Source organism: Cyprinodon variegatus, unplaced genomic scaffold (assembly GCF_000732505.1).
Source record: "Cyprinodon variegatus isolate N-32 unplaced genomic scaffold, C_variegatus-1.0 Scaffold1168, whole genome shotgun sequence".
Lineage (NCBI taxonomy): Eukaryota > Metazoa > Chordata > Actinopteri > Cyprinodontiformes > Cyprinodontidae > Cyprinodon > Cyprinodon variegatus.
In genome coordinates this window covers 83979-110315 of record NW_015151621.1, presented here as the reverse complement: position 1 = coordinate 110315, position 26337 = coordinate 83979, and the positions used below count along the sequence as shown (strand labels likewise).

The 26337-nt window shown below is 37.3% G+C and overlaps 5 protein-coding genes across 6 annotated transcripts in view; 2 read left to right on the top strand and 3 right to left on the bottom strand.

Annotated features, from left to right (window-relative positions):
- sgcg (sarcoglycan gamma) overlaps nt 1–1596 on the bottom strand; it is a 23447-nt gene extending 21851 nt beyond the window's left edge. The window contains exon 1 of one of the 2 annotated variants that reach the window (XM_015400978.1): nt 1419–1596. The gene's annotated coding sequence lies outside the window, so the exon portion shown is untranslated. The remainder of the gene's footprint in view (nt 1–1418) is intronic. The other variant, XM_015400977.1, reaches the window with a different exon arrangement.
- Nucleotides 1597–6195: 4599 nt separating this feature from the next.
- On the bottom strand, nt 6196–10355 carry rps25 (ribosomal protein S25). The gene is made up of 5 exons (XM_015400962.1): nt 10288–10355; nt 8857–8946; nt 8595–8778; nt 6344–6442; nt 6196–6251 (listed from the first exon to the last, which is right to left on the bottom strand). The coding sequence occupies exons 1-4, from the start codon at nt 10288–10290 to the stop codon at nt 6348–6350; spliced, it is 372 nt and encodes a 123-aa protein (XP_015256448.1). The 5' UTR covers nt 10291–10355; the 3' UTR covers nt 6196–6251; nt 6344–6347.
- Nucleotides 10356–10912: 557 nt separating this feature from the next.
- Nucleotides 10913–15986, top strand: trappc4 (trafficking protein particle complex 4). The gene is made up of 5 exons (XM_015400960.1): nt 10913–11133; nt 11209–11383; nt 13492–13595; nt 15316–15442; nt 15547–15986. The coding sequence occupies exons 1-5, from the start codon at nt 10959–10961 to the stop codon at nt 15623–15625; spliced, it is 660 nt and encodes a 219-aa protein (XP_015256446.1). The 5' UTR covers nt 10913–10958; the 3' UTR covers nt 15626–15986.
- Nucleotides 15987–16110: 124 nt separating this feature from the next.
- On the bottom strand, nt 16111–24131 carry slc37a4 (solute carrier family 37 (glucose-6-phosphate transporter), member 4). Its single transcript, XM_015400959.1, has 8 exons — nt 23376–24131; nt 23002–23234; nt 20807–21050; nt 20340–20498; nt 20151–20236; nt 19692–19805; nt 17834–17972; nt 16111–16393 (listed from the first exon to the last, which is right to left on the bottom strand). Exons 1-8 carry the CDS (start codon nt 23521–23523, stop codon nt 16227–16229), a joined length of 1290 nt encoding a protein of 429 aa, XP_015256445.1. The 5' UTR covers nt 23524–24131; the 3' UTR covers nt 16111–16226.
- Nucleotides 24132–25530: 1399 nt separating this feature from the next.
- LOC107101886 (cilia- and flagella-associated protein 45-like) overlaps nt 25531–26337 on the top strand; it is a gene marked incomplete at its 5' end in the record, with an annotated part of 4042 nt that continues 3235 nt past the window's right edge. The window contains one exon of the mRNA XM_015400963.1: nt 25531–25671. Coding sequence (XP_015256449.1) covers nt 25531–25671 — 141 coding nt within the window. The remainder of the gene's footprint in view (nt 25672–26337) is intronic.

Here is a 26337-nt window from a genome sequence, read left to right as displayed (position 1 = left end):
TTTACTTTTTTACAATAAACCAACATGTTCACTATTATAGTCTACACATGCTGGCGTGTGTGTGAGAAAGAAACTAATGGATATTATTATTTGTTTCTATGACACATTTACTTTCAATTGCGATTTCATTCATTGGATTTTATTGCCTCAAAACTGATTTATTCTATTATTTCATCTGACTCCTTTGAGACGTCAGCTCAGAGCCCATCAAACTAAAGAAAATCCAACTTCCAGATGTCATTCATTGGAACTACAATGACAGCAGACTATAAGGTGGATGATAGAAAATTACTTTAAATTATTGGTTTTTAAAGCAGGTATGGCTATATAATTCAACATTAAATAAATGTACTAATTTAAATATAAGTAGACGGCATCATTTAATGCCAGACTTTTCAGACAGAAAAAATGACCAGAGGTCCAAATATGTAAAATGACAAGGGCGTTAAAACAGTCTGAACCCCTACATTTAAAGAATTTTTTTTTCCCTCCAAATAAGAAAATGTTAAGTTTCTAAATAAAATAGAAATAGAACTCAATCATTCAAAGCTAAAATGCAATTCAAATAGATATAATTTTCTCCTGTTTGTGATTAGGGAAAAACATCATTAACTCAAAAAGCCTCAGCCCTTTTTATTCAAAATGTTCATTTGTGTAATGATTGTTGTAAACATTAGTTTTTTCTTGTTATAAAACCCTTTCAATGCAGTTATCTAAGACATTGTCTGCAGTGCGTAGAATTGCGTCTCCCATGATGATCTCTGACCTTTGGATAAAAATGAGGACCTGAGCTGATGAAATCACTTCAAGTCCTCATGTCTGGGCTGTGCTCCAGGTTTCCAAATGGAGTAAAACTTGACCTAATCATGCACTAGAGGTTTTGGCTGGCTGGAAACTTGGACATGTGTTTATGAAGGAAAACACAGGCAATCTCTGGGCGGTGGGCTAAAGTTTCACTCTGTGTATATAGTGAGTACCTGGTGTCATGTCTCTATACCCTCCTATGATGCCTTCATTTCTAAAAATAGGACACAAGTGTTGTGAACTATATTTAAAAAGCACCTCAGTCTACAGACTCAGAGGCTGGTCTAATCTAAGCAGTTTAAAACTAAAGCTTTCAAGTCTAATACAAGGTCTTATAGTGCAATTCTTTAAAAGTTATTTCTGTTTCACTTCTGTTGGCCATGTATGGTAAAACTGCTCACAGCCGACTCCCTAATCACACTTTCCAGATCCCAGGAAACCTCTTTGAGGAATGGAAAGTTATTGCAGCGCAACATGTGAAACAGTATGCTGGACAAAAACTTCTAACTTTGCCTCTTAGATTAAAGGTCAGCCCTGTAAGCCCTCTAAAATTAATCTGAAGTGGAGGCAAACATGACAAATAAGGCAAAGGCAAAAGAATCCCAGCTACTCACGGTTGCGTGTTGAGACACAGCAGTCCTCTTTCCAAAGCAGCAGATCCTGAGCTGCTCCCAGCAGCTTGAGAGGCAGCAGTGCTGGAGCTCCTCACACGTCTGTCAGCCGCTCAGCAGCTGCGTCCCATAAATCCAGAGCTGGGAGAAGCATCCAGGCTGATCACCACGAGACGGCGCTCCCACTCTGACTCTGTCCTACAGACATTTAAACATCACCATCAGTGGGGGGCTGAGTGAGAGAGGGAGAGACAGAAATGGAAAGAGGAGGAGAGGGCAGAGCTTCAATTACTCACACATCCACATAGAGCCATCCACCGTGAACAAAGACAGCTGTTTTTCATGCACAGAGTCACTTTCACTGCCCAGCCCTGAGCCTGATGAAGTACCTTCTAATCTGAGACTTCAGTCATGGCTCTCAACATGAAGCTGGACTTTCACATTGCTCCGCTGGGGGGGCAGTCAGTAGGTAAGTTTAGTGAATTTACTGAAATGTAAATTCTTTCAGAGCTGTTGAATTACATTTGAAGCCCCCACAACTCTATGAAGAACCATCTAAAACTAAATCATCACCCTTATAATGTTAAACCAAGGACATAACTCTATCCATCCTTGTTCTACCATCCAAAATTATTACTTTTAAATAAATATTCCGCTTCACATAAAACATTTGCATATGTAGTTTTCATTCATCTACATTGGTTGATGCATTGCTCTTAAACTAATCAGCTAAACTTGTAGACCAGGGCTTCCTGAGCAAAGATGTGATTGAATACATGTTAAACAGAGACAAGTTACAATTAATGGCTCCCTTTGAATTTACAGCATAAATCTAAGTTTAAAAACTGTATAAAGATCATTTCCCAGTTTTCTTTTAAACACATTATAAATGTCATAAATCTTTGTTTTGTGTAAAAAGTCTCCCTACATTTATAATTGCACTGTGGCACTAGAATTAAATTTGGGTTTCAATATTCTTGTGCCACAGGATTTTTTTGGATGTGTCTACAATCGTGGCCTTGTGAGGTCATGCAGCTGCAGTATTTAAAACGGGCTGCTTCTGCATTGTGACTTGGTCACTATATTTAAAGTCTTTTTTTCCCACAGTTTCTTTTCATTAAAAAGGGAGCAAATCCACATCTTGATCCTGTCTTGTTAGAGACTATTGGTGTGTTTGAATCCTTTGTAGATTACTCTAACCCATGATTAACTGCAACTTAAAGCAATCGGCTGCTCCATGCTCAGAAAAAGGAAAATGGCAATGAACATCCATCCATTATCTGACACGCTTGTCCCAATTGGGGTCGCGAGGGGTGCTGGTGCCTTTCTCCAGCAGTCAATGGGCGAGAGGCGGGGTACACCCTGGACAGTCCATCGCAGGGCAAAACAGAGACAAACAACCATTCATGCACGCACTCACACCTAAAGACAATTTAGAGAAGCCAATTAACCTAACAGTCATGTTTTTGGACTGTGGGAAGAAGCCGGAGTACCCGGACAGAACCCATGCTCAAGGAGAACATGCAAACTCCATGCAGAAAGATGAAGAAACCCGAGAATCAAACCCAGAACCTTCTTGCTGCCAGGCAGCAGTGCTACTCACCGCGCCACTGAGCAGCCCTGGGAATGAACAGTGGTGAAAACAGTAAGTGTAATTTAATAAAATGCGAGAATGTGAATAGGTTTGTCTTAAAATTAACGAAATATAATTCGCAGGTAACTTTTGTTTTATTGAATGGCTTTATCTTTTCTTGTGCAAATGGGTTTGGTTGACATTTAAGCACAGATTTCAGTACCTCTGCAGTGTGGGAACTACAAATCTGATATCTGTGACAGCGGTACTGCTGCTGAAGCTCCTCAGAAATTAAATTAGCACAGTAGTGAGAAGTTGGCCATCCTTTCTTTGCCTGCTTTGTGCGCCAACTTGCACAGTTTCAAGGCAACAGAGCGTACACTGAGTGAGGGTCTGTGACGGTCGGAGAAGACTGGACCTGTTCGGATCTATAGCTGAACTCTTCCAACCTCCTCATTTTCACGGCCTTCGAAGGACCCAGTCCAATACAATACAGTACAATTAAGTGAGCTCAACCCTGCGGTATTACTCCAAGCCTATCCAGTTTAGCAAATCCACAACAATGAAAAGGGAAATAAGTCAAAATGAAAAGTCAAACATGGTGGCGGCATGAATAAGAAGCCAAATAGCCTGGTTGAACAGACTACATCCCACCCACTGTACTGTGTGGTGTGCACTGCAGGAGTGAAGAGCACATAGCAGATAAAAATAAAACACTAAAACATGATTTCATCTGGTTAGTTGGACTTTTTAATTCAATGTTTCAGCTACAATAATGCTGGAAGCTGATGCCATGGTTGCATTGTATTAATATTAGAAGTGATCGGTCTGAGTGAAATAATTTCCTCCCTTCTCTGCAGGGACTCTGATGCAGCAGCTGCAGTCAATATCCATTAAGAGAACAGAGCAACTCTCCTGTTTCACACAAGCGCAAAGGTCCCACGGATCCCCCTTAATAAATAATTTGAATATATTATTTTAAAAACTATATACCTCTCTCAAAATCGTTGTGATGTTATCCCAGAGGCATGTGGAAGGCTGTGAAATCAATAAATTTACCATAAAACATATAGCTATTACAATCGTAGAGGGTACATTTTATTGTAGCAAAAATACCTTTGAAAAAAAAAATGCAAAGCACTGGTAGATACTTTTAAACCTTTATTCTGACCAGACATGGATACATAAACTTATTTTTCTCCCAAAATGTACTTATGCTTAACCCGCATAATTTTTGAAGTAATGATACTATTCCTCACCAGTTTTATTACTTTATTAGATGAATAATAGCCTAGTAAACTAGCCCCAGCCGCCATAATCATTTTTGCCTGCTAAATTACACAGTCTGATTTATCAGGCTAGAATGACACATTTTAACCAAACATGTAGATAAAAACACACCATATTCAGTTAACAGAAAAATAGAACACCTTTGTACTCAACATCCTCTGATCAGTTTTTACACCCTCAATCTCTTAAGTCTTCGCTGAAATTTTTTTTTTTTTCTTAAAATAAGTGCATTTGCTCTTGGATGGAGGTAAGTGAGACACTTTGCCAATAGAATAAGACAATTTACATTTAACAGAAAAAAAATTGCATGGTCTTATAACTGCATATTATTTAATAATCCTATTTTAAGAGTAAAAATACTAATCTCATTGGTAAATCATCTTATTTATCTGCTCAAAGTAAGGGTAGATACACTTAATATTGACTTATTTCTAGAATTTTTTTTTTGTGTGTTTTAAATAACTTGGTAGGCAGGTAAATATACAAAGGACCATACATCATGGTTCCAAAGGATTGGTCACAAGGGACATTTGGGAACCCTTGAAGTTAGTGTCAACTCTTTGAAATGTGCAAATTCCAACATTAAAATGCCAATATTTGCCATTTTTCAAACCTAAATATTTGTTTACTTAAAACACATTTAAAACTTGTTTTCTTATTGTTTGAATTATGGGCTACTATAGCGACCTCATCTACTAATAATGAGAACCATTCCATAACTTGGCAGCATTGCTTACCTACAGCAGGCATCTACAAGGCAGATTTCCCTTTGCTTCAACACACCTGATTTCCATTAATGACTGATTTATGGAACTGAAATCATGGGTGTTACATCAGGGAAATTATAAAAGAAAAAAGGCAGGCCTCCTTGCATCTTGAACCAGGGTTGAAAAACAAATCCAGGGATGGCCAAGTCCAGTCCTGTAGAGCTGCCATCCTGCAGCTTTTAGATCCGTCTCTCCCCCAACACACCTGCATGAGATCAGCGGCTCTATAAGTTGCAGGATGCAAATGTGTAAGTTTTGCATCCTGTAGTAAAACCTAGACTGCAGCTGGTCTTTATTTCTGGTTTAACACCATTTATGATCAATGGAAATGTAAGAACACATGCTAAACCGGAAGAGGTGCTTTTATAGAGCAGTTTGAAGGATTGGGCACTAATGATGTTTGAGTCGTTCTCTAATATTTCAGGATACGTGAATCTTATTTTTCGTCACAAGATCCAGGAATTCAAAAAGTGTGTAAACTTCAGAGGGCCTTTGTTAAATGTAAAGACTGAGCAGCTGTTTTCTGTACGGGCTTAATGTTGGGAGGACCTGATGGATGTTGCATACATGTCAGAGGCGTAAAGCCTGCGGTTTGTTTGGTCGTTGTTGCTTGGGGTGACACTGTGCGGTGACAAAGGGAGGGTTAACGACATCCATCACTGAAGCCCTTCACATTAGCCCTGAGCCAACATTTGAGTTTCTTTACATTCCTTTATAAACAAACTAAACCTCCATACCCAGACATTTTCTGTTGCTCAAAAAAGGTAGACATGCATCATAAATAAGTTGAAACATTTGTACAAAACTAAATATTGAAGGCTAACATCTTAAATAAATTAAACTTTGTTAGCAGCAACAAACCAAATCTATTTGAACCTACAGAATAGATGAGATATGATAAAAATACTTTATTGATCAAACCAAATCATTTAAATGTTAAAGGAAAAAAACTTTTCCTATTTTTTTTTTAATCTCTTTTAGAGGCTTTTCTCAACGGCTTCATTAATTCTAGTGGATGTTCACGTGCATACAAGTATAACTATTTGCATATCTTTATTAACTAAAGCTAACATGAAAATGTGTGGTGTGATGGATGAATCAAACATACTTTGGAGAAAATATAATCTAGTTTAAAACAGGACAAAACCACTTTTGTCTTTACATTTTTATTACACCTTTCATAAACAGCTCACAACACAGGAGAACCTGTAAAGGACGAAAAAAGAAAACCAATTAGAATTACAAAAATCAAACCATACAACAGAAGAGGTGTGGGGAAGTAGACTTTCCCTCTTTACCTGTTTATGCTTTCTCTGCGGCCGCCTCCTCATCTCCACCCTTGGTGTTACGTGTGTAAATCAGCTGAGCTCTGTGTTTGGACACCAGTTTGATCATGCCTACAAGACAAAAAAGAACACCTTTAAAAAAAACAAACAGGCTGCTTTCACATAATTTTTAACAGTGTCCTGTCAATAGCAATAAGACGAGTTGTCTTGTTTCAAAAAAAAAAAAAGCCCAGATTTTGCTCTTACAAGTGGAGCAGTATGGCTATCACCATAGTGTTCTGCTTTATTTATTCATGTAAACAGCTTTATTATAATTATGCAGGAGTATTACAGATTACATGAACACTGCAATGCAAGTAATACAGGAATGGGAAAACTGGAAAAAGGAGAAAATATTTCAGAAAGAGGCGATAAAGGGAGACAATAAAACGTCTTCTCGGCTTCATCGCCTGCAAAAAGATGTAAAAAGAACAGCACAACGAAGCCAGCCAACGCATTTCAATACAGAAATCCAGATAAGCTTCATTTCTCTACAGGCAGCAGATCGAAGAGCTGCACCAGTCAGTATGACCCCCAAGTTTTAAGGTGGCAGATTTAAATGACTCATAAAGTCGATTGTGGCAGGTGTGTGCAGGTCAATGTGACCACCATTTCCCTCCGGCTGTAAAACGACAAATATTCATGTCATGAAGTGACAAAGGTAGATGCATATTAAATGATGCAGATGATATACTGGTTAGACTACAGGTCTCTCTATAGAACCAAGAAACCCTAGGATAAGGAGAAAAAAAAGTGACTTATTTAAAGTTAAATATAAATCACATTCACAGTGTAAAACTTATTCCATCAAGCATTCCACATAACTCTAGAGGAGGTCAAATTGTCTCCAATGGGAAAAAAAAGATAATTGGAAACATGAATGATCACGTATCGTAGACATGACAAAGCCGATTAGCAGTGCTGATCATTGCTTATGGAAAGTTGCCTCATAATATTTTAGTTTGGAGAGACTTTTATTGCCTTTCAGTAAATTCAATTTAGCGCCATCTTCATCTCTGAGCATACTAAGCCCCATTAACAACATAAATCCCCGATGAGCGTTCCTTGAGAGGCAGAGACAGTGTTTCCACAAGTCTCAGAAATGCTCATTTAAAACATTTCAAACCATATATTGGAGTAAAAAACAAGAACTTCACGAACTAAGTCACGCTATGGACCAAATAAAATCTAACCAACTTACTGTAATAACTTCAGTTATGGAGGTGGAAACTATCAACTTCACTTCTTATCTCTAATCTTTCAAATGACTTCAGTGTTTTTTCCAGTTTTCACCACTGCGTAACCCTGGTGGTCTGTGAGTCCATTGTTAGGGGTATATGCAAATATTTTATTTCTCAGGTAATGTAATAAAATGGGACTGAAATCTGTTCTATTAAAACATTTTTTAAAGGCTTTCTTCAACTAAAGAGAAAGTTTTTTTTTCTTAAATGTTTTAGTTCACCCTCAGCTTTGACACGCATCAAAACCAAGCAGAGGAACGGAGTGGATTTATAGAACAGCCTGGTATCAGCCGTTTACCCACATCTGAGCTCTTCAAAGCAGCTCCGGTGTCATGAATGTTGAAAATGCAAAACAAATACAGTCCAACTACAATTTTTGTTCCGTATTTTGTCCCCAATTCAAGTTTAAACGTGATTATAGGAGAGATACTCAAATGAGCTCCAGATTTATAGTATGATTTTATTTTGTATTTGATACCTTACTGGCATCATATTGATGTTGGGTTTATTTTTATTTGAGAAGAAATAAAAAAAATTAAACGCTCAAGTTAGAATTATTAAAATACTTTACTAAATTATTAAAATAATATAACGTTCCCCAGGTTGAAAGAGGCTGTAGGAGATGAAGGTACAGGAAAGTTTTGAACCTGGTTAATAGGGCTGATTATATATTTAAAACAAAAGCAGACAAAATGTTGAATATATGTTAGACTAATTAAAGCCTAAAATTCAAATTACATTTTAAGACATTAGAATATTTAATGACACTTTAGAAAGTTTAAATAGCTAAAATAATTCATAGAAAATGACATTTAAATGTATACATCCTCTGCTGTTAACTGCAGAAACGGAAGAAAGGAAACTTTACCACCCGTTTAAAAGAAAGATTTTTCTTAAAATTAAGCTAGCTGCTACTGTTCAGATCCCGTCCTTTTTTGTTCCAGATATATTGGAATAAATCTAATTGCAAGGGTTGGGTTTACCTTTGGAGAGCAGCTCCTGAAGGGCGTTCCTGGCAAGAGATCCACGGATCTTCAGCCTTTCCGACACAACGGCGGGGGTGATGAGCTTGTAGTTGGGAACTTCTTTGTACAACTTGTCGTAGGTTGCCTTGTCGAAGAGGACCAAGTTGTTGAGCTTGTCCCTCACTTTTCCCTTGGACCACTTCTGCTCAAGAGCACATACACTGTGTTAGATAGGAACAAAACTTGTTAAAAGTTGTGATGAAAGCTGACTAATCCCCACCTTCTTCTTGGCTTTGCCTCCAGACTTGTTGACTGGGTCCTTGTCCTTCTTGGACTTCCCTGCGTCCTTTTTCTTGTCCTGCTTAGGAGGCTGGAAACAAAGAGCATCAAGTTAAAACGATATCCACAAAATGTATCTTTACAGCTATGGATGTCAGGTCCCTGATTTTTATGAAAAATATGTTAAGCAAAGGACTTCATTTATGAAGAAACATTCCTGCTTTAAGATAACAAATCATATTTTACTTTTAAAAATATTTCTGCTCAAGAAGTTTTTTTATACATAAATGCTTGTTCTACTTTTGATTAAAATAAGGATAATTACAACAGGATATTTGCAGATATTTGAAATTCATTTCAGAGTGTATAGTTACAGATCTCTCACAGAAAATACTGCAAGAATCAAAGCCAGCTCTTGTCACAAAGAAAGGAGGATCTTGATGTGTCAAGTGAATTTAGTAACAAATAGTATAAACAATGTGATATGTTATTGGAATATATATATTATTAGGTTAATTAGTTTAGAGAAGTGGACTCATTTCTAGACAAACATTTGGACCAAGAGGGAATCAGTTTATTCTCAAAAGTAAAAAATAGACATTTTAAGGACTGAAACAATTATAGATAACTGATTGAATTATATTTGAACTGATATTCAAACAAGCATACAAGATTTCAGTTTCATGCTTGTCAAAACACTTGTCTAAGTATACTTTGCAAAACCTAAATGAGGAAATTTACTAATTTACTAAATGTTCATGCTTAGGGGAAAAAAGGTAAAAACAGGACATATGCCCGTTTATTAACAACGAAAATTAATCTCTTAGGTCAGAAGTTTGCATTTCACGTGTCATGATGGAGAACGTATATGGGAATGCATAACTAGACTGTTAACTATGTGGAAAGCTTTGACTTATTTTAAGGGGAAATACCCATTCATGCCATGTTATTCTAAATCTGTGTTAATTTGGCTTTATGGTAGACTGAGGAAATCATTTGTAGCTGAGGAGTGTCTCGATCAGAGCAAAATTAGAATGCATCACTGTCTGTTATTAGGGCCTTGTCTTTGCTGAATAAATAACCAAAGCTGTCGTTTCCCGCCGCCCAGTTTCCTAAGAAGTGCTAAAATGCAATTTCGTGTCTATGGAGTGTTTTGATATTTACTTAACAGCACAAACTGGAGTAAAAATCTCCACAGCTCGTTTTCTGTCGGACAGTTTAGCTGAAAGCATGGTAGGACTAGCAACTAGCTAACCCGCTGCTAAGCACGCAAAATTTTATCAATTATGACACCTTCTGCCCATTCTAAACGAAACGATTGACCTTCATTGATAAATGGAGTCATTCCGAATAATATAAGGCATAAACACGCAAAGTGAATTCCGACAAAGGCTTAGTTTTCTAAAGTAAAACGTGTAATCCAGAGACTCACCATGTTTCCTCGTCAAGATGTCGGAGCGAAAGGAAGTCTACCCGTGCAAGAGTCCCTTAGGCAACCCGTATGTGCGGAAATGACGGAGGGAATTCTGGGAGCTGGAGTTTTGTAGTCTTTTGTGTTTTTTTTGTTGTTGTTTTTTTTTTTAATTATCAAACATCGCACCAAAGATAAAATTATAAATTTAATGTGAAGACGGTACAGATGTTATTCAATTTACGTTTATATAAATTACAATTGTAGTAAAATAAAATTATTAAATATTTTCTCATAATCTTGGCTGGTTCACGTGACCAGTGGGAGGACAAAAGAAAGTAGAGAACCACTTGATAGTGGTAGGGGTATGGAAACAGTAGAGCATGTCATAATTCATTGTGAAAAGTATACAGTAAGTAGAGGGAAGCTACAAGAAGAAATTAGGAAATATGGATATAGAGACATTAAAACTTGATAAAAATATTAGTTAATCATAAAATAAATTAAGCAGTTTAAAAAAAATAATAAGGAAACAGGATTATTTACAAGCATTTAGATTAAAGGGGGATACTTTGGTCCACACTCCAGCACGGTAGATGGCGATAATACGTCTTAACGTTTGATGTCACCCGCCAGTAAAAACCAGAAAGAAGAAGAAGAAGAGCAGTGGGAGGAAGTAGGACCTTGCAAAGATGGTGATTTTCAGTGTTTATGTAGTGAATAAGGCTGGAGGTTTAATATACCAGTATGACAACTATGTGCCGAGAACTGAGGTGGAGAAGACCTTCAGCCACCCTTTAGACCTGGTGCTTAAACATCACGACGAAAAAGTGGTGGTGTCGTTTGGTCAGCGGGACGGAATTAAAGGTAACGTTAGCATCACCAATGGAGCTTTCATGTCAAGTTTTAGCGTTATTTGTGACTACAAACGTTTTCTTTTAGTGGGGCACGCAGTGCTGTCCATCAATGGAGTTGATGTTCTCGGAAAAAACACAGCCGATGGAAAGGACATCCTAGAATATTTAAAGGACCCAGCAAATTATCCGGTGTCGATCCGGTTCGGACGGGCTCGCCTGAGCTCCAACGAGAAGCTGATGCTCGCTTCCATGTTTCATTCGTAAGTAACTCTGGGATCAACACTTTATAGGGCAAGTTACCAGTTTTGATCACTTGCCTTACAAATTGAGCCCCCCCATCCCCCAGTGAGGTCTAGAAGCCCAAGATCTATATCCAGCCATTCAGCAAAGAACCTGCTACATGGCTCTATATCTTATTTTGCATTTGACCAATTAGATGAGCCCTTGAATGATATATTACCTACTTTAAATTAAGTTGAAAAGGACAAGTTAATTCAATAAAAAATAAAAGATATAAAAACTAATTAAAAAGTAAAGTGAAAAAGTTAATAAGCAAAGTTAACAATTATATTTAAAGTAAAAAAAAAAAAATTTAAGTGCCAGTAATATAATAATGTCCCTAACGTTATGTTGGACCAAAAAAATTTGTTTCTTTCACTCTCCGAGTGTTGTTCATGAATTTCTTATAGAAGAACATTTGTTATTTTTCTTAATATATTTGGGCAAGATGGTGTTTCTTGTTATTACATTGATATTAATTTTTGCCATCAAAATATCCATATTTTTTTTTTATGTTACAAAGGTAAAAATGTCTTGTCCTGCATTCCAATAACACTGTTGGCTTAAAAATTTTGATTTTCAAAGTATTACACTAAGTGCCCTATAAAGGGTTAAATGGGTTTGATTGTTGCGGTCATCTGAAATGTGTCATTATTTTTCATGTGCAAGATTTTAGAAAAATCCCATTTGGATGCTAAGATCCTATCCAGATCCGTCTGACATCACTGCTGCCAAGCGAACATGAAGCATAACTACATATAGTGATTTAATATCACAATGTTTTTTTTAATATATCACTGCTGCTAAAATTGTCTAGTGAGCTGTTCTAAAAAAAATTTCTTTTTGATCAAATAAAATCTGTCTAAGTCTCTAAGTCTAAGTTTAGCTATAGGTGTAAATCACGATCTGGAGCCAAACTTTCTGTTTGGTGGAGGTATGGCCTCTCAGAGTGCTTTTCTAGTTTTATTATATTAGAACAAGGATGTGTTTGTATATATGAACTCAGGTTGAAGGTATTTAACATTGGGTTGTGCACATCTTCATCAGGTTTTTATGAGTCACCGTTTTTGAGCGAAAGTTAGCATTTTTTGATGAGGTCTGTGGGGGATAGATTCAGGAAAACCTAAATTTTTGATATGGAAAAAGTTATATAATGTAGAAAACTAACACTGCGGAGAATAGAAGAGGATAATGATAATTTGTTTGTAGAAAGAAAAAGGATAAGGGAGAGCACATGTATTGAAAATAAGCAAAATTATATATAGGTACTGTATAAGTTTAGAGGTTTTATAAAGGCACTGTTAAAAGTTGTACAACTTGTGCAGACTACAAAAAATTTGACATTTTTTAAAGAGAATACCGTGGATGTAGATTGTTGGGATCAATGATGGTTATACAGAGGAAGGAGCTTATATGGATTTAAGAAGCAGCAGCGCGTCACTGAGGGCGCTGTCCAGTGCTGGAACGGGGCCTTTCCTGTCTCCCACCACCTTCCCTGGGTTTACCTTAAACGCATCGCAGTGAAACACTGGAGGCATTGCACATTGGGGAAGCTTCTGTTTAATATAGAGAGGGATGTTGGTTAGAGTTGATGGGAAGATATCTGGAGCTCAGCACTGGTCAAACACAGGAAATAAACCTGCTAGAGGCTGCAGAGGAGTTGAGTCTGGGGCTAAACACACAGCCAGAGTTTGGAAGGAATGGTTTAAAATAAAGCATATCTTGTATTAGAATGATTCAGTAAATTCTTTGACTCGTTCTGCTCAAATAGTTATTTTGATAAGAATGTGGCATTTTCTATATCTGGATAGAGAAAAAAATGGTAGAGGAGTGTGTTTTTATCGTTTTATTTTCTCAATTTTAGCTTGTAAATTACAATTAAACTACGTCCTATGTTTGGACTATCGGTTAACACAGCTTTTAGGACTGAAAGGACTATTATTTCTAAAAGAAAATGCGTTTTTTCCATCTTATGTGATACAAGTGTCACAAAATTCCCTAGCTTTATTAGTGTGGCTCTGTAAATTTATTGTCATAGTTTTAAAGTGATGTTCACAATAACCTGCTTTTGTGTTGGATTTCTCCGTAGGTTGTTTGCCATCGGTTCACAGCTGTCTCCTGAAGTTGGCAGTTCAGGTATCGAGATGCTGGAAACTGACGTCTTCAAACTCCACTGTTTTCAGACGCTTACAGGTTGGTACCTTCATAGAGTAGCTGTTTCTATTTATGTTGATATCGTCACATAGCACCATTGTACAGAAATGAACATTTTACTACTTGTGTACAACATTATGCAAACAGTTTTTAAACACATTAGGAGACAAATCCCAGTCAACCATGAGCAGTGCCTCAGAAGCTGATCTTATTCTATGTTTAGAATTGAAAATTCTTTCTACTTCTTTACATTCATTCTTTTGTGTGTTTGTCTTTGTCCTACATTTGTCACGTTTTCCGAATGCATGAATTTAAATCAGCCTACGGTAATAAAACAATATGGAACCCAATCAGTGGTTTTTAGGTATGAGTACTGCATAATATTTATGTGAAAAGCAGAAAATACTCCAACACAAACTTCATTATTACAGAAAAGACTCCAGCTCCCTCCACATCTAAGGGCCCCTTTGGTAAAGACGAGTATAATCCTTCAGAAAACGAGTCTTTAATTGCAGCAACATGTCAAACTAAAATATGTAGAATACATCAGATGTTTAATTCATGTTAAGAGGTGTTTATCTGTAGGATTATCATTGCCACAGTAGTTGTCGTTTTCTTTTATTTCCACTCTAAATTAGTAAGCTTATTTAGCAACTTAAAGTTGCTCTGGGTTATAAAGACGAGACGCGACTGATGCATGTCTCTCTTATAGCCTTTTCCCACTGGCCGAAAAACTAGTTTAAACCCGGGAACAATTGGCTTTTAGTGGCAGTGGGAACAGCTCACTGATGTGTGTCTACTTAGATCAAACGGCTCTGCAATCGATCTGCGTAAAAATCTCCTAGGCGGCACACTGTGGGAACACCAGAGCTGAGTTGATCCGCTAAATTATGTGTCACCATGGAACGCAACATATGGACGTCAACACACTGCAGCAGTCGCTTCTAATCTAACAAGCAGAAAAATTCCTGTTTACTTTGATAAACATTGAGCAGCACTGGTTGGATGGATTTTCAGGGACAAAAGTGCAAAACGATAAAGCCCACTTATTACGCCATGGCTTCCTTACATGCTTCTCTCAATTGTTTACTTTATTGGTTTCTGTGGCAGTGGTGACATCATTGCTAGACCAGCGTGATGGTGTAACCAGACAGGCAGCTGCAGGAGGACAGAGGCCACACAGTTTGCCAGCGAGGGGATAGACACGGCTTTTGTTGCCAGTGAGAAGGGGGCCAAATGTTGATTGTTAGCATTTTAACCCATGTTTGAAAAACCGGGTTTAATGTGCTATTTTGAGTAGGAAAGAGGCTTTAGTCACTTTTTAGAAGGAATACTGTGTTCTGGTAGGATACAGGCAAATTAACTTGTCCAGATCAACAGTCAATAATTCATTTTCTTTAATTAAAGAATTGAACGGTAATAAAACAAGAATGATTGACCTACACTTATCTTCCAACCCTGTACATTGAGCAGGCTAGTAAAGAGGAACTAATCTGCACCAAAAAAAAGTGTCTTCTTTGGTTCACCAGGTTTTTATAAAAAAAACTACAGCACCTCTACAGATCTTTACAATCTGTACTAACTATGGGACCACTCTTTACTCAAGAACATCTATTTCTGAAGCCCTTTTTGGAGAATTAGTAAATACACCATCCTGGACCCTGAATGAAAAGTAGATTTTTCTAATACCTTCTTTTATTCCTGTCAAAGCTCACTATCATTGCTTTTAATGTGATTATTCCATCTTTTTATCTCCCAGGTATAAAATTTATTGTGCTGGCAGACCCTCGGCAGTCCGGTATCGACGCCCTGTTAAAGAAGATTTACGAGATCTACTCAGATTTTGCTCTGAAGAATCCGTTCTATTCTCTGGAAATGCCCATCAGGTACATGGACAGTAACAGATTCAGATTTTATAACGGCTAAACTGCCTGTTGGCATCAATTGTTGAGGTTTGATTTATTGATTTTTGTCCTGTGTTTGGATCCAGGTGTGAACTATTTGATCAGAACCTGAAAAGTGCGCTGGAGGTTGCAGAGAAAGCTGGAAACTTTGGAGCGGGGTCCTAAACCAGATTGGAGTTTATTCCTCCTCATAGCATACTGTATATAAAATGATTAACTGGAATGAAACGAGTGCATTTTTTGTATTTCTTTTGCCTGAAACTCTTAATCTGACTTCTTATCAAGGCTGTATATATATAAATATAAATTAAGTGGTGTAAATACTTGACACAATACATCCTAAACACTGTAATGCCTGGATGTGTTTTAATGTCAGTTATTAGTGTTTTAGCCTCTTGAATTGACAGGTGGTTGAGTATCAGCTGTGTAAAAAAATGAAGGGCAATAGAGATAACATCTTTGGCACTTTCCATTTATGATTTGTCATTAAAACTTCTTTTTAATAAATGTACCATTTGGATCCTTTTGTGTAGTAAAAATATAGTCTTTGAGTAGGGAAATGAATCCACTTGTGCAATATGCACACTCAATTAAAACAGGATCTGTCAGTATCATCAATATTGAATATCAAGAAGCAACTAGAACCAGTAAAAAAACAAAATAAGATAAATTTTAGTGTCCTGATGGATTGATAGCAGAAATCTTAGAGTATTAAAATGCTGAAAAATATATTGACATCTGTGGTTTGAAGGGTTGAGGTGTGACGTTAGTCTGCCTTCTTGGGCAGGCGACCCATCTTGGTTCGGATGTTCCGCAAGAGGAAATACCCAACAGCGGTGACCAAGCAGGTCATTTCTGCTACCCAGAAAGCCGTTTCCCAACCATGGTGCTTGGCGATGGTGCTGAAGGGTAATCCAGACAGGAAGCCGCCAACTGCAGGAGAAAATTAATGGATGACATTAAGCTTGGATCATGTGAAACACATTTTGTTCAACAGTGATTTCTACTTAAACACGCATAAAGGCAATAAAAAAAAACACAATGGAGGCAAAATAAGTTTCTAGCTTTTTTATTTTTATGTTGCCATCATAATCTTTGATGTAAGAGATTCTTGGTAACAGATCCCATAGTTAATGATTAGCTGAATGGAAAAATGTGTGTATGGTTATACAGGGAAAAAAGTCTGAAAAGTGTGGCCTGCATTTGTATTGGGCATCTGAAGTCAATACAGATTTTTAGGGAAGTCTTGAAATTTTTTTTATAACTCTTTTCAGTCATTGCCACAGCATACTGCTGCCAAGACCATGCTTCACAATGTAGCATATCCAAGCTTCATTTTCTCTAAATAAACTAAATTTAAACATCTTAAATTAGGCTTTACAAACATTAACAGACCAAGTCCACTGACTTTTTATTTTATTCCATCCTTCACAAGTTTGGTTGCTATTTTTCCGTTACAAAACCTAGCAGTATGGGGAGCAGTATTGGTGCGTTCTGTTCTCCACAGTCATAGTTTCTTAAGTAGGAAAATTGAACAGAGAAGACCTCAAAAATTGGAATTCTTAAGTTGAATAGTGGAGGAAAGCAACCAGACCTAACTTCCACATTTAAGATGGATGCTCCTTGCATCAACTGCTATCAAACTTTCCTGCTCTTACTGTTTGTAGCAGATCTTAATTTTCTGTCACATTAAAGTCAGTCTTTCACTTTGACTTTTAAGCATTTAAAGACATGTTTCAATACTGTTTATATGTGCAAAATACCACATAGGAAAGCATTTTGTCATTGTCATGGTTGTGACGTCTATGGCTAGATATGAGTAATGGAGAATATGAGCATCAACAAGTCATTCCAACTTTACAGTTTCAGGTTTTTAAGATAATAAAACCGTCGGTCTTGTAAACCTCCTGATATCCAACCTTTCTCACAACTCTGTGAACAGAATCCAGCTCCAGGAAAAAGCTTATTGTATGTTAGAAAAATAAAGCTCAAATATTCATTCACTTTGCTGACTACTCCATTATTGCGAGGGTGTAAACGTTAATGACGTGAGCCTAAAAAATAAACAAGGATTTAAATAGTTGACAAAAATTGTCTCTGCATGTAGGGGTTGGAGTTAGGTAGCTTAGTTCTAAAGCAGTAACCAGAGCTAAAAATTACCCTAAAATAGTGAATGGCAAAGTAATATGTAGCAGCATAGATGGCTTATGGTATCAGGTTAGGCTATTTTGGTATTTAATATATTCATTTTTCATAATTTCCTTAGTTTATTTATTTTAGAACCTGCAGAAGCCCAATGTTTTAAGGGTGTCAGAGTAAAGGGGGGATGGTTAACAAATGGAAGAAATTCCAATCAGAACATTGCACACTTACTGTTGGCCATCAGGGCAACGATGGCATGAGACGTCCCACAGTAGTTGGAAGGAGCGCTTTCATTGGCTAATATTCCAAACAATGCTATTGGTCCATATGAGGAGAATCCGAAAGCAGCGCCCAAGCTGAGTATCCAAACCTGAAGGTATATAAAGAAAAGGGTGATTATCCAGCCGAGGGGCGTTTCCCTTGACCTGGGAACGTTGGGGGATGAGCCCACATCCCAGTAAGGGAATCTCAGGGGATTTAATTTGGAAAAACTGCTTTTTTATTGAAGCATCCTTGAGCATCTGGCACCTTGTTTGAAGCCAAATCCTGCAATATGTAAAGTTCACTATATATAAACACCTAGAAACAACGTTTAATTTAACCCATAAATATCAGATCCACAGATTCGAAAAACCTTTGGAAAGAAATTATTTTCACTCTCGAATGAAACAAAGTGCAGCGTGAAAGCAGTTTTAAATTCATGCTGGTAGTACAAATAAAAAGTTACGGTCTCATATTCTTCTCATATATCTTATATATAGACCTGTATATAAAAGCGAAATTACACTTTTTATTTTTTTAACTTCTCCTTTTTGATTATTGCAGAAAAAGAAAATGTAATGTTCAGGGCTGACGAATATAAATTATTTTCCTTTTAGCTATAATGAGGCTGATGCAATACCTACAGAGGTATTCATTAAAGAAAGATGTAGAAAATATTAGTTATTTTTAACTTGATTAACAAAAGCTAAAGATGTTAAATATGTTACTACACCCACTTCAATGAGTTCAGTTATTTTAGAAACTGCCTTATAATGCCATGACAATGCTGAACGTAATCTAAAAAAAAATAAATAAGTAAATAATCAAATCATTCATTTCTATGACAATAAAAGAAACCAACATCCTAATTCAATGGATATAAAAAGAGAAATTACAAGGCAGAAATATTCCAAGAAGGTCTATGTGCCTTTTTCATTTGGGCCTTTATATAAAAATTGAAAGTTAGATCATGAAATATTAATTTTGGACATAACATAGGGATTTCATGGGAAGAAATTAAGTAAAGTTTTAAACCAACTCTCATGAGGTGGAAGAAATAAAATCCTAAAGTTAGACAAAACATACTAAAGATGCTGTGTTTCAGCCACATACCGGTATATTTTATCAGGTAGCTGGTAGCGACTGCAGAAACAGCAACGAAAGACGTTAAGCAGAGTTTCTCAGAGTGTAACACAAACCAAATGGGTTTAAATCCAGCAAATGTCTCACAGCAATCAGAAAAGGGAACAATTATATCAAGCTTGATATCATGTTGTCATCATGAATGAGCTTCCTTATAATCACATCCTCTTTTAAACATGCCAGATTTAAATCTCTTCTTTGTTTGTCTATTCCATGTGGTGGCTCTTTCTGCCCACTGCTAGCCACCAAAGAAGAATTATTATGTAAACTTTCTTCTGTTACAACTCTTAATAGTATGAGCGCTGATAGCCAATAAAACATGAATGAGTGCCGCTTCCATACAAACTCATCTTTCATTGGTCAATGTTTTGTCTTTGCTGAATTTACCAGAGCTGGGAAATTACAAAACTTCATATTATTTAAAGGTATAATGGAAGATTTTCACACTTTTTTTAAAAGACCAGAACTCTTCACTTACAAAAAAAAATGCACATGCACAACCCTGTACCTGCTTCTAAGAGGGAACACCTCTTAAACACATGTGAGAGCATGCATGATGCTATTTCTCCTCATGCACGCTCTGTTTAAGAGTTTCTGTTTGCATCGCTCATACAAGCTTACTTTCTAAAAGAAGATTTCGAAGCTTCCAGCCATTGGCTTCTACCCTCAGAGATGCCAGCGTTACCTTTGAGCTGTCAGCAGTCACTGTGACTCTGAACAGGAACATGGACACAGACATTCCAGCCATCATACAGATGAGGATGAAGTGACGAGGATGGCCGTAGATTCTCAACCCTTGCTGTGTAGAAACAGAGACGTAGGAATAGTGAGTAAAACAAGCCAAATTTACGAAAACTTGTTGGAGATTAACAGTAAAAGCACTGAAGCCTTTTAGCTTGGCAAATGTTTACATTTACAGGATTGCTGTTGTGCACCTAAGTATTTGAAATGGTAATAAACAAGCATATATGCATGTTTGTTTTTCCATCAGGCCCTCAGAGGATAGTGAGAGGAGCTAATGGTGTCTTTGCAAATGATGTTATATATTTATTCATTCATTGGAGCGAAGTCCTCTCTTTTTGAAGTTTTTTCTTTTTTTTGTCTGATTTTAAGCAGAATAATAAAAAAACTCGATCAGCCTTACTTTGGCGACAGCCTTGTCAGAGATGTAACCTGCTGCCAGACTGCCCAGCAAACCTCCAACCTCCAGGGCACTCATGTATGAGCTGCCTGCGAAGAAGAAAACCCATTCACCAGCTGTCATACACCGAACTCGTAGCCCATTTCTCTACAGACCCTGGAGGCGTCTGTTTGCCCCATCCATTTTCTGTACCCATCAGCGTGGACTGGCCCTTGTCTTGGATGAGGAACAGCTGCCCCCAGTCGGTGCAGGCTGTCTTCACCCCGAACACCACCAGGTAGGACACGGACAGCAGCCATAGGTAGGGGGAGAGCAGGAACTCAGAGAGGGTGCTGTCATCTCTGGAGGAGCCTGGAGGAGAAAGTAAATGGATAAAACCAAAGGCTCCATACGTCTTTGTACCATGACATAGTGACCGATGAGACTTTGAACCAAAAACATTGACACCTCCTAATATCACAGTGTTCTTATCAAGCCTGCGTTTGAGTAAAGTCCATCCAGTCAGCGACCTTTAGTCGCAGCACCACAAACGCATGCTGTAAGACAACACAGCCATCTGACACAATAGACAGACATCCGTTATCTATGACAAGCCTGTGTCGAAACAGCAGAGTCTGTCTAAATCTTGCCTCCAAGTGCTCACTCAGCATCAGTCTCACCTCCTTTGCCTTTCTTGGCGGTCGCCTCTATGTTGGGCAGCCCAACGTCCTTGGGCTCGTTCTTGATCACCAGCAGGCACACAAACGAGACGGCCACGCAGATCATCCCAGAGACAGACAATATCGTCCTCCAGCTGTAAGTCTGAGCCAGCACCGTGGCGATGATGGGGCCCAGGCTGCCGGCCAGGTTCATGCTGCAGGAGAGAATGGCCCACCATGTCCCGAACTGAGAGGGTTCAAACCACTGAAACAAACAAAGGGTCACAACGCTGGCTTTAAATGACAAAAACAACACACTTAATCTAAGAGAAGTGTAGCAAAATGTCCCGCCTTGGGATCAACCAGTCACAATTTGACTGCAAAAACCTCTTTAAATTTAATTGGTTGTTTGGGAGTAATGGCAAAAAAATAGACTCTTCTTTTCTATCTTTGCTGATCTAAATGTGGAGTTTGCTCCTCTGACTTTAAATTGAACAGTTAACTTTAATCAGATAAGATTAAGAAAAAGAAAAAGGTTTTCAGCAAAACAAAAACAATATAATTGGTTCTGACACTAAAGAAAAAGCACAGAAAAGTGGAAAACATTTCATCCCAACTGAGAAGCACAGTGGTGGATGTGTGATGGTCTGGGAATGAAGGCACAGCACCTTAAACTCAAGGCATCAAAGACTCCAGTTTCTTTAGTCTAAAAAGGTTCTTCCATATATCTACTTCTTTAATATTTGGCTTATATCAATGATTATATTTAAATAATACCATTCCTTCCAGATCCTTATAATACTTTAACTTCTGCCAACTAATTTTTGCTTGCCCACAGTAGTTTAAGTACAGGCATTAGTACTTTTGTTAGCTTATTACTATACTTCCCAAACTGTAGTTCACGGTACCTGGGGTGGTACACTGTCTACTGGAGAAAGAATATAAGAAACTAACCAGAAAGTAAGAAAACAAGCAGAAAAGGAATTCCTTCATCAAACAGAAGCTTCATATTCATTTGAGAATTGCAGCAGATTAAATTATTAAAAGTTCAAAAACTCCTGGAGGCTGCGTCCTTTCAATCAGAAACTGGAACAAGGATCTGGGAATGCTGTCAAAGGCCTGTGGATGCAATCTGCCATTAAACAAACTTAATAATGAGGTTAACCTATGATTAGCCATCCAGACCAGTGACAGCATATTTCTCTATATTAGGATATTTTGTTAAAAAATCACAGCAGGTAAATTTGTCTTTACTAAAAAAGCTAGTGTGGCTAGATCATTTTTTAATATGAAACTATTTTGTTGAAATTGTTTTATTTTTTTTCAAATATATATTGGATCCTTCTGTCTGGGCCTTAGGTTAGCAATGATCTGAATGTATCAAGTTTAACTATTTTGTTTTATTTTATTTTATTTTTTATCTCTAGTCGAATCGTACTTGTTGTTGCATAAAGATTATAGCAATATTGCTTGTTTTCTTGATATCCTGCAGCACCGGTTTATGAGGTTTATTGAGGTTTTAAATGCATGGCAGCCATGTTTGATTTTTTTTTTAAAGGTCAGGGTTGAGACAGTTCAAATTCCAACATCAGGGGCCTTTCTAGTCGTATTTCTGCCCCAATCAGTACCCCTTTAAAACATTTAATTCATTTATTTATTTCTTTTGTCGTTATATTACCACACTAAAGAGAATTTAAGGTCTTGTAAATGCTGCAGGAAAATAAATGTTATTTTGCAGATATGCTGTGTGGATACACTTTCAGGGAAACCTAAAATTGCAATATTATTATTTACAGTGAAGATTTCCCATAAAGTGGATTTGATCACTAGTCTTTCTTTTCCAACATCACCATCTACGCAAAGCTCTCTGATGGTGGCTTTTCAAGATTCATACTAGGCATAAAAGCCTGGAAGCCTACACTGGCCAAATGTATTACTGGAAAGCAGTACCATAATGCACTGTACCTAAAGTTTGTTAACCTTCAAAAAACAGCATGCAAGCTGTTCTTTTGCACACATGGATATTTGGATTTAATTCATTTTGGAGCTTTAATACTAACCCATCAATGTTTTCTCTCACTTGTAGCCTGATAAGCTGTCCTTATATATTTGTGTGTCAGATTGGAGTTGTGTTTTTTAATATAATGACAAGTAAAATAAGCATCCTCAGTTACTCAAATGAGTTTGCTTTGATTTCCTAGGATGCTGCAGCATACCTTACGGAGCACTCTGCCACATGGAGGCCAGCCTAGGCCCTGTCCGAGACCGTTTATAAACCACAGAGCAGAGAACACCGCCACAGTGGAGGACCAGGAGAAGATCACATTGATGCCTCCCACCACGAACAGGCCGATGGAGAACAGCCACCGGGCACTGATCTGGTCTGAAAGCACGCCACTGATGAACTTACTGATAGCATAGGCCAACGACTGACTGCTGGTGATCATGCCTGCAGAGAGAAACAGTCCATAAAGCAGCTGCTTTAAATATTCATAACATCATTTCTGCAAAAGAAACAGATTGTAAACATGGAAATGCATAAAGCAATGTTGAGATTTATTTAGAAAAAACAAACATAAGAGTCTCATACCCAGGTCATCTTTATCCAACTTAATTTCTTGCATCACAGAAGGCATCACGAAGGAAAAGGTCTTTCTGTTAAAGTAATACAGTGTATAGCCCACAAACATGGCCAGGAATATGGTGGCTCTGTAGTATCCGTAATCTGCTGTAGCCATGGTTGCAGTTTCAGCCCTTGCAGAATCTGAGAAAAACAAAAAGGATCAAACTGCTGCCTTTTTTTTACAGTCCTGTGCTGCCTGTGACAGTGAACTTTGCTTGGGGATCCAGGGTGCAGGAACAGCTGCTTCAGCCAGGAGCTGTTTGCAGTCAGTGCAGTGAGGTTAATGGTCAACTTCTCTACCGGCAGGCTGATTGAATCTGGGCTGTCACCATGTGTGCTGGTCAGGACAGGAAACCTTCTGAATGAGGCATCAACTCAGCATAGCCAGGAAATCAGCTGTCCTTGTCCTCAGATGGTGTTTTTGAAGGAGTCCTCAGATGTATAATCATTTACCAGAGTCCAACAGTCCCGGCACAGTGAGGGGAGGCTCCCATTCATTTGAGGGGTTGGTTTGCTCTGGGGCCCCAAGCCCAGTTCCTCCTGGAGATGCCAAACTCACTGGAGCTAAATGCCCCTTTAATCCATAAAAACTCAAATAAAGATGCAATAAACGCTGACTTTTTAAAAATGCAACTAGGAGGATTAAGGTTTTTAAGTTTGACTAAATAACTTCGTCCTACATTTGTACACATCGAGGCTGAAAGTCGCTTTGACGCGTACAGTTCCGCATCATGTGGGCCAAATGGCGCCGCCCAGCGTCCAAGAGCCAATACGACCACAGCGGAGGAGGAGCCCTGGAGACAAACTCATTCAAGTTTTTTCCCTTGAATTTATCAAACCGTTTTGGTCAGAAAGCAAACAAAAAATATATGATGTAATGAAAATTTTTTTACGAATTTAATTATTTGCATGGCATTTAATGATAAAGGTAAATACGTTAAAACTGTTTCATAATCTGTATGTGTCCACAATGTATTAGATATATAGTTACACATTTCCATTAGTAGATAATTAACTCAAAACTTAAGGCTTAAGCTTATGGCCATACAATTTAATTAGTTTAAATTGTATATTTTACATTTCGAGATGCTGCAGCTCCTAAAAGTTAAAATAGACATGTATGTATAATAACTGCGATATAATGTCTTTTTATTGATAATAACAAAATCTAATTAAAAAGCAGCCAAAAACAGATTAAAAAAGGTAGTTTGTTCCTTTAACTTTTTTGAAAATATTATGACACTAATTATTACTTTTTGTCATGCGTTTAAATTTGTAGTATTTAATTTGAGGTGTGTAGTTTTTAGTTATTTAAAATAATATTAAACATAAAGAGTTTTCCCCAACAACCTCCGCGCTTTCCCTCTGGTGGCCAGCAGAGGGCGACATCGATAGGGTCATTTCACTTATTTGAGTTATATTTCATTTGAGCAAACATTACTGTGTCCCGTTAGTTTGCTTTTTTTATATATACATACACTGTTTAACTGCATGTTTCATATCATAAATAATAGTATGAGTCTTCTGAATGATGTTTACAATAACAATAGCTGCATAAAAGCTGTTGTTTTGTTTTTTTTAAAGCAGAATTTAAATGGGCCTGTTTAGACATTTGGATACTGAAAATAGAATAAACCTTGTTTAAAGAATTTTAAGCCAGTAGATATTGTGAGTGTTTAATTTTTTTATGCAAAAATACAATTATGATTTAAAATAAAGGTGTGAGGATAATCTTCTATACGTGTTATTTTAATGGTGTCACAAGACAACATTTAAAACAAAACACTCAAAGAATCGTTATTAAATTAGAAACGGCCTAGAAATGTAGTTGCAATCGAACCAACATAACAAAAAAAGCACATTTAAAAAATATTCTGTCAAGTAGGAATCCTGAGTGCTTTGAAGGGTAGCTCCGCCCCCTTTTACCAACTGTATTGTATTGCCATAGCAACCGTCAACACACATATCGGGAGCCAGGATTACCAGTAGGTTGTTCCTTTCCTTTAAAAGTGTTGCCCACATAAGCCTTCGTCATGGTAAGTTTTACAGGAGCTTTCTTGTTTTTATTTCCCCTTTAGTTTCTAATCCTAACTTTTAAGCCTGTATCTCGACGCCATGATTAAAAATAATCCTGATCAGGTGTTTTTTTTATTTTTTATTACTAATCCCAAAGTCTTCTGGGAAAAGATTTCATGCTGGCAGGTACCGTAGATTGGCCCCCACATCCCAGGTGGATGAGACCCTGTTTGACCTCCACAAACCGGTAGGTGTCTATTTACCTACAAGGCCTGACTGCTTTTTTAGTTCAAATTGTTCTTGAAACAAAACCTTGAGAGTTTTATCTATCTATCTATCTATCTATCTATCTATCTATCTATCTATCTATCTATCTATCTATCTATCTATCTATCTATCTATCTATCTACTGTGCCATCTAGAACATTGCACAGTTCACATGAACTGATTTATATAGAATCCATTTGATTTTCTAAGGGAAATACCAACCTTTCAGTCCTGAAAAGGAGATCCTGATTTTGCTTTGTTCTGATCTTTTTCTAAAGTTACCAGTATTCTTTTTAACTTGCAGAAAACATTATTCATCTTGGTTGATTTATAGTGTGTAAATGATTGGAGTGTTTGAATATTTAATGTAAACGGGGCAGCAGATTATAGAGTTGTGCTTGAAATGAAAGAAAATTTAACATTCACAGTAGTGATTCAAATAACAGAACACTGAAAAAGTAATAATAAATAGAATTTACTAAATGATAATTTAATAAAAATAAAATATTTATATTAAATTTTTGTTAAAAAAGCAATAAAAAAGTACCAGACAACAAATTAAAGTACCTTAATGAACCGTAAACATACATACCTGCTATATATGTGTGTGTGTGTGTGAGGTGTGGCCATGTCTTTAATACCTGGT

Coding starts and splice junctions, on each gene's coding strand:
- slc37a4 (XM_015400959.1), bottom strand. CDS start 23,523: ATGGCTACAGCAGATTACGGATACTACAGAGCCACCATATTCCTGGCC. Junction 21,051..23,001: donor GTGGCAGAGTGCTCCGTAAG/GTATGCTGCAGC, acceptor TGTTTGTTTCAG/TGGTTTGAACCCTCTCAGTT. Junction 20,237..20,339: donor GGGCCAGTCCACGCTGATGG/GTACAGAAAATG, acceptor TCTTCTTCGCAG/GCAGCTCATACATGAGTGCC.
- rps25 (XM_015400962.1), bottom strand. Junction 8,779..8,856: donor GAGGCAAAGCCAAGAAGAAG/GTGGGGATTAGT, acceptor GCTCTTGAGCAG/AAGTGGTCCAAGGGAAAAGT. Junction 6,443..8,594: donor TCAGGAGCTGCTCTCCAAAG/GTAAACCCAACC, acceptor TTTGTCTTGTAG/GCATGATCAAACTGGTGTCC.
- trappc4 (XM_015400960.1), top strand. CDS start 10,959: ATGGTGATTTTCAGTGTTTATGTAGTGAATAAGGCTGGAGGTTTAATA. Junction 13,596..15,315: donor CTGTTTTCAGACGCTTACAG/GTTGGTACCTTC, acceptor TTTATCTCCCAG/GTATAAAATTTATTGTGCTG. Junction 15,443..15,546: donor TCTCTGGAAATGCCCATCAG/GTACATGGACAG, acceptor GTTTGGATCCAG/GTGTGAACTATTTGATCAGA.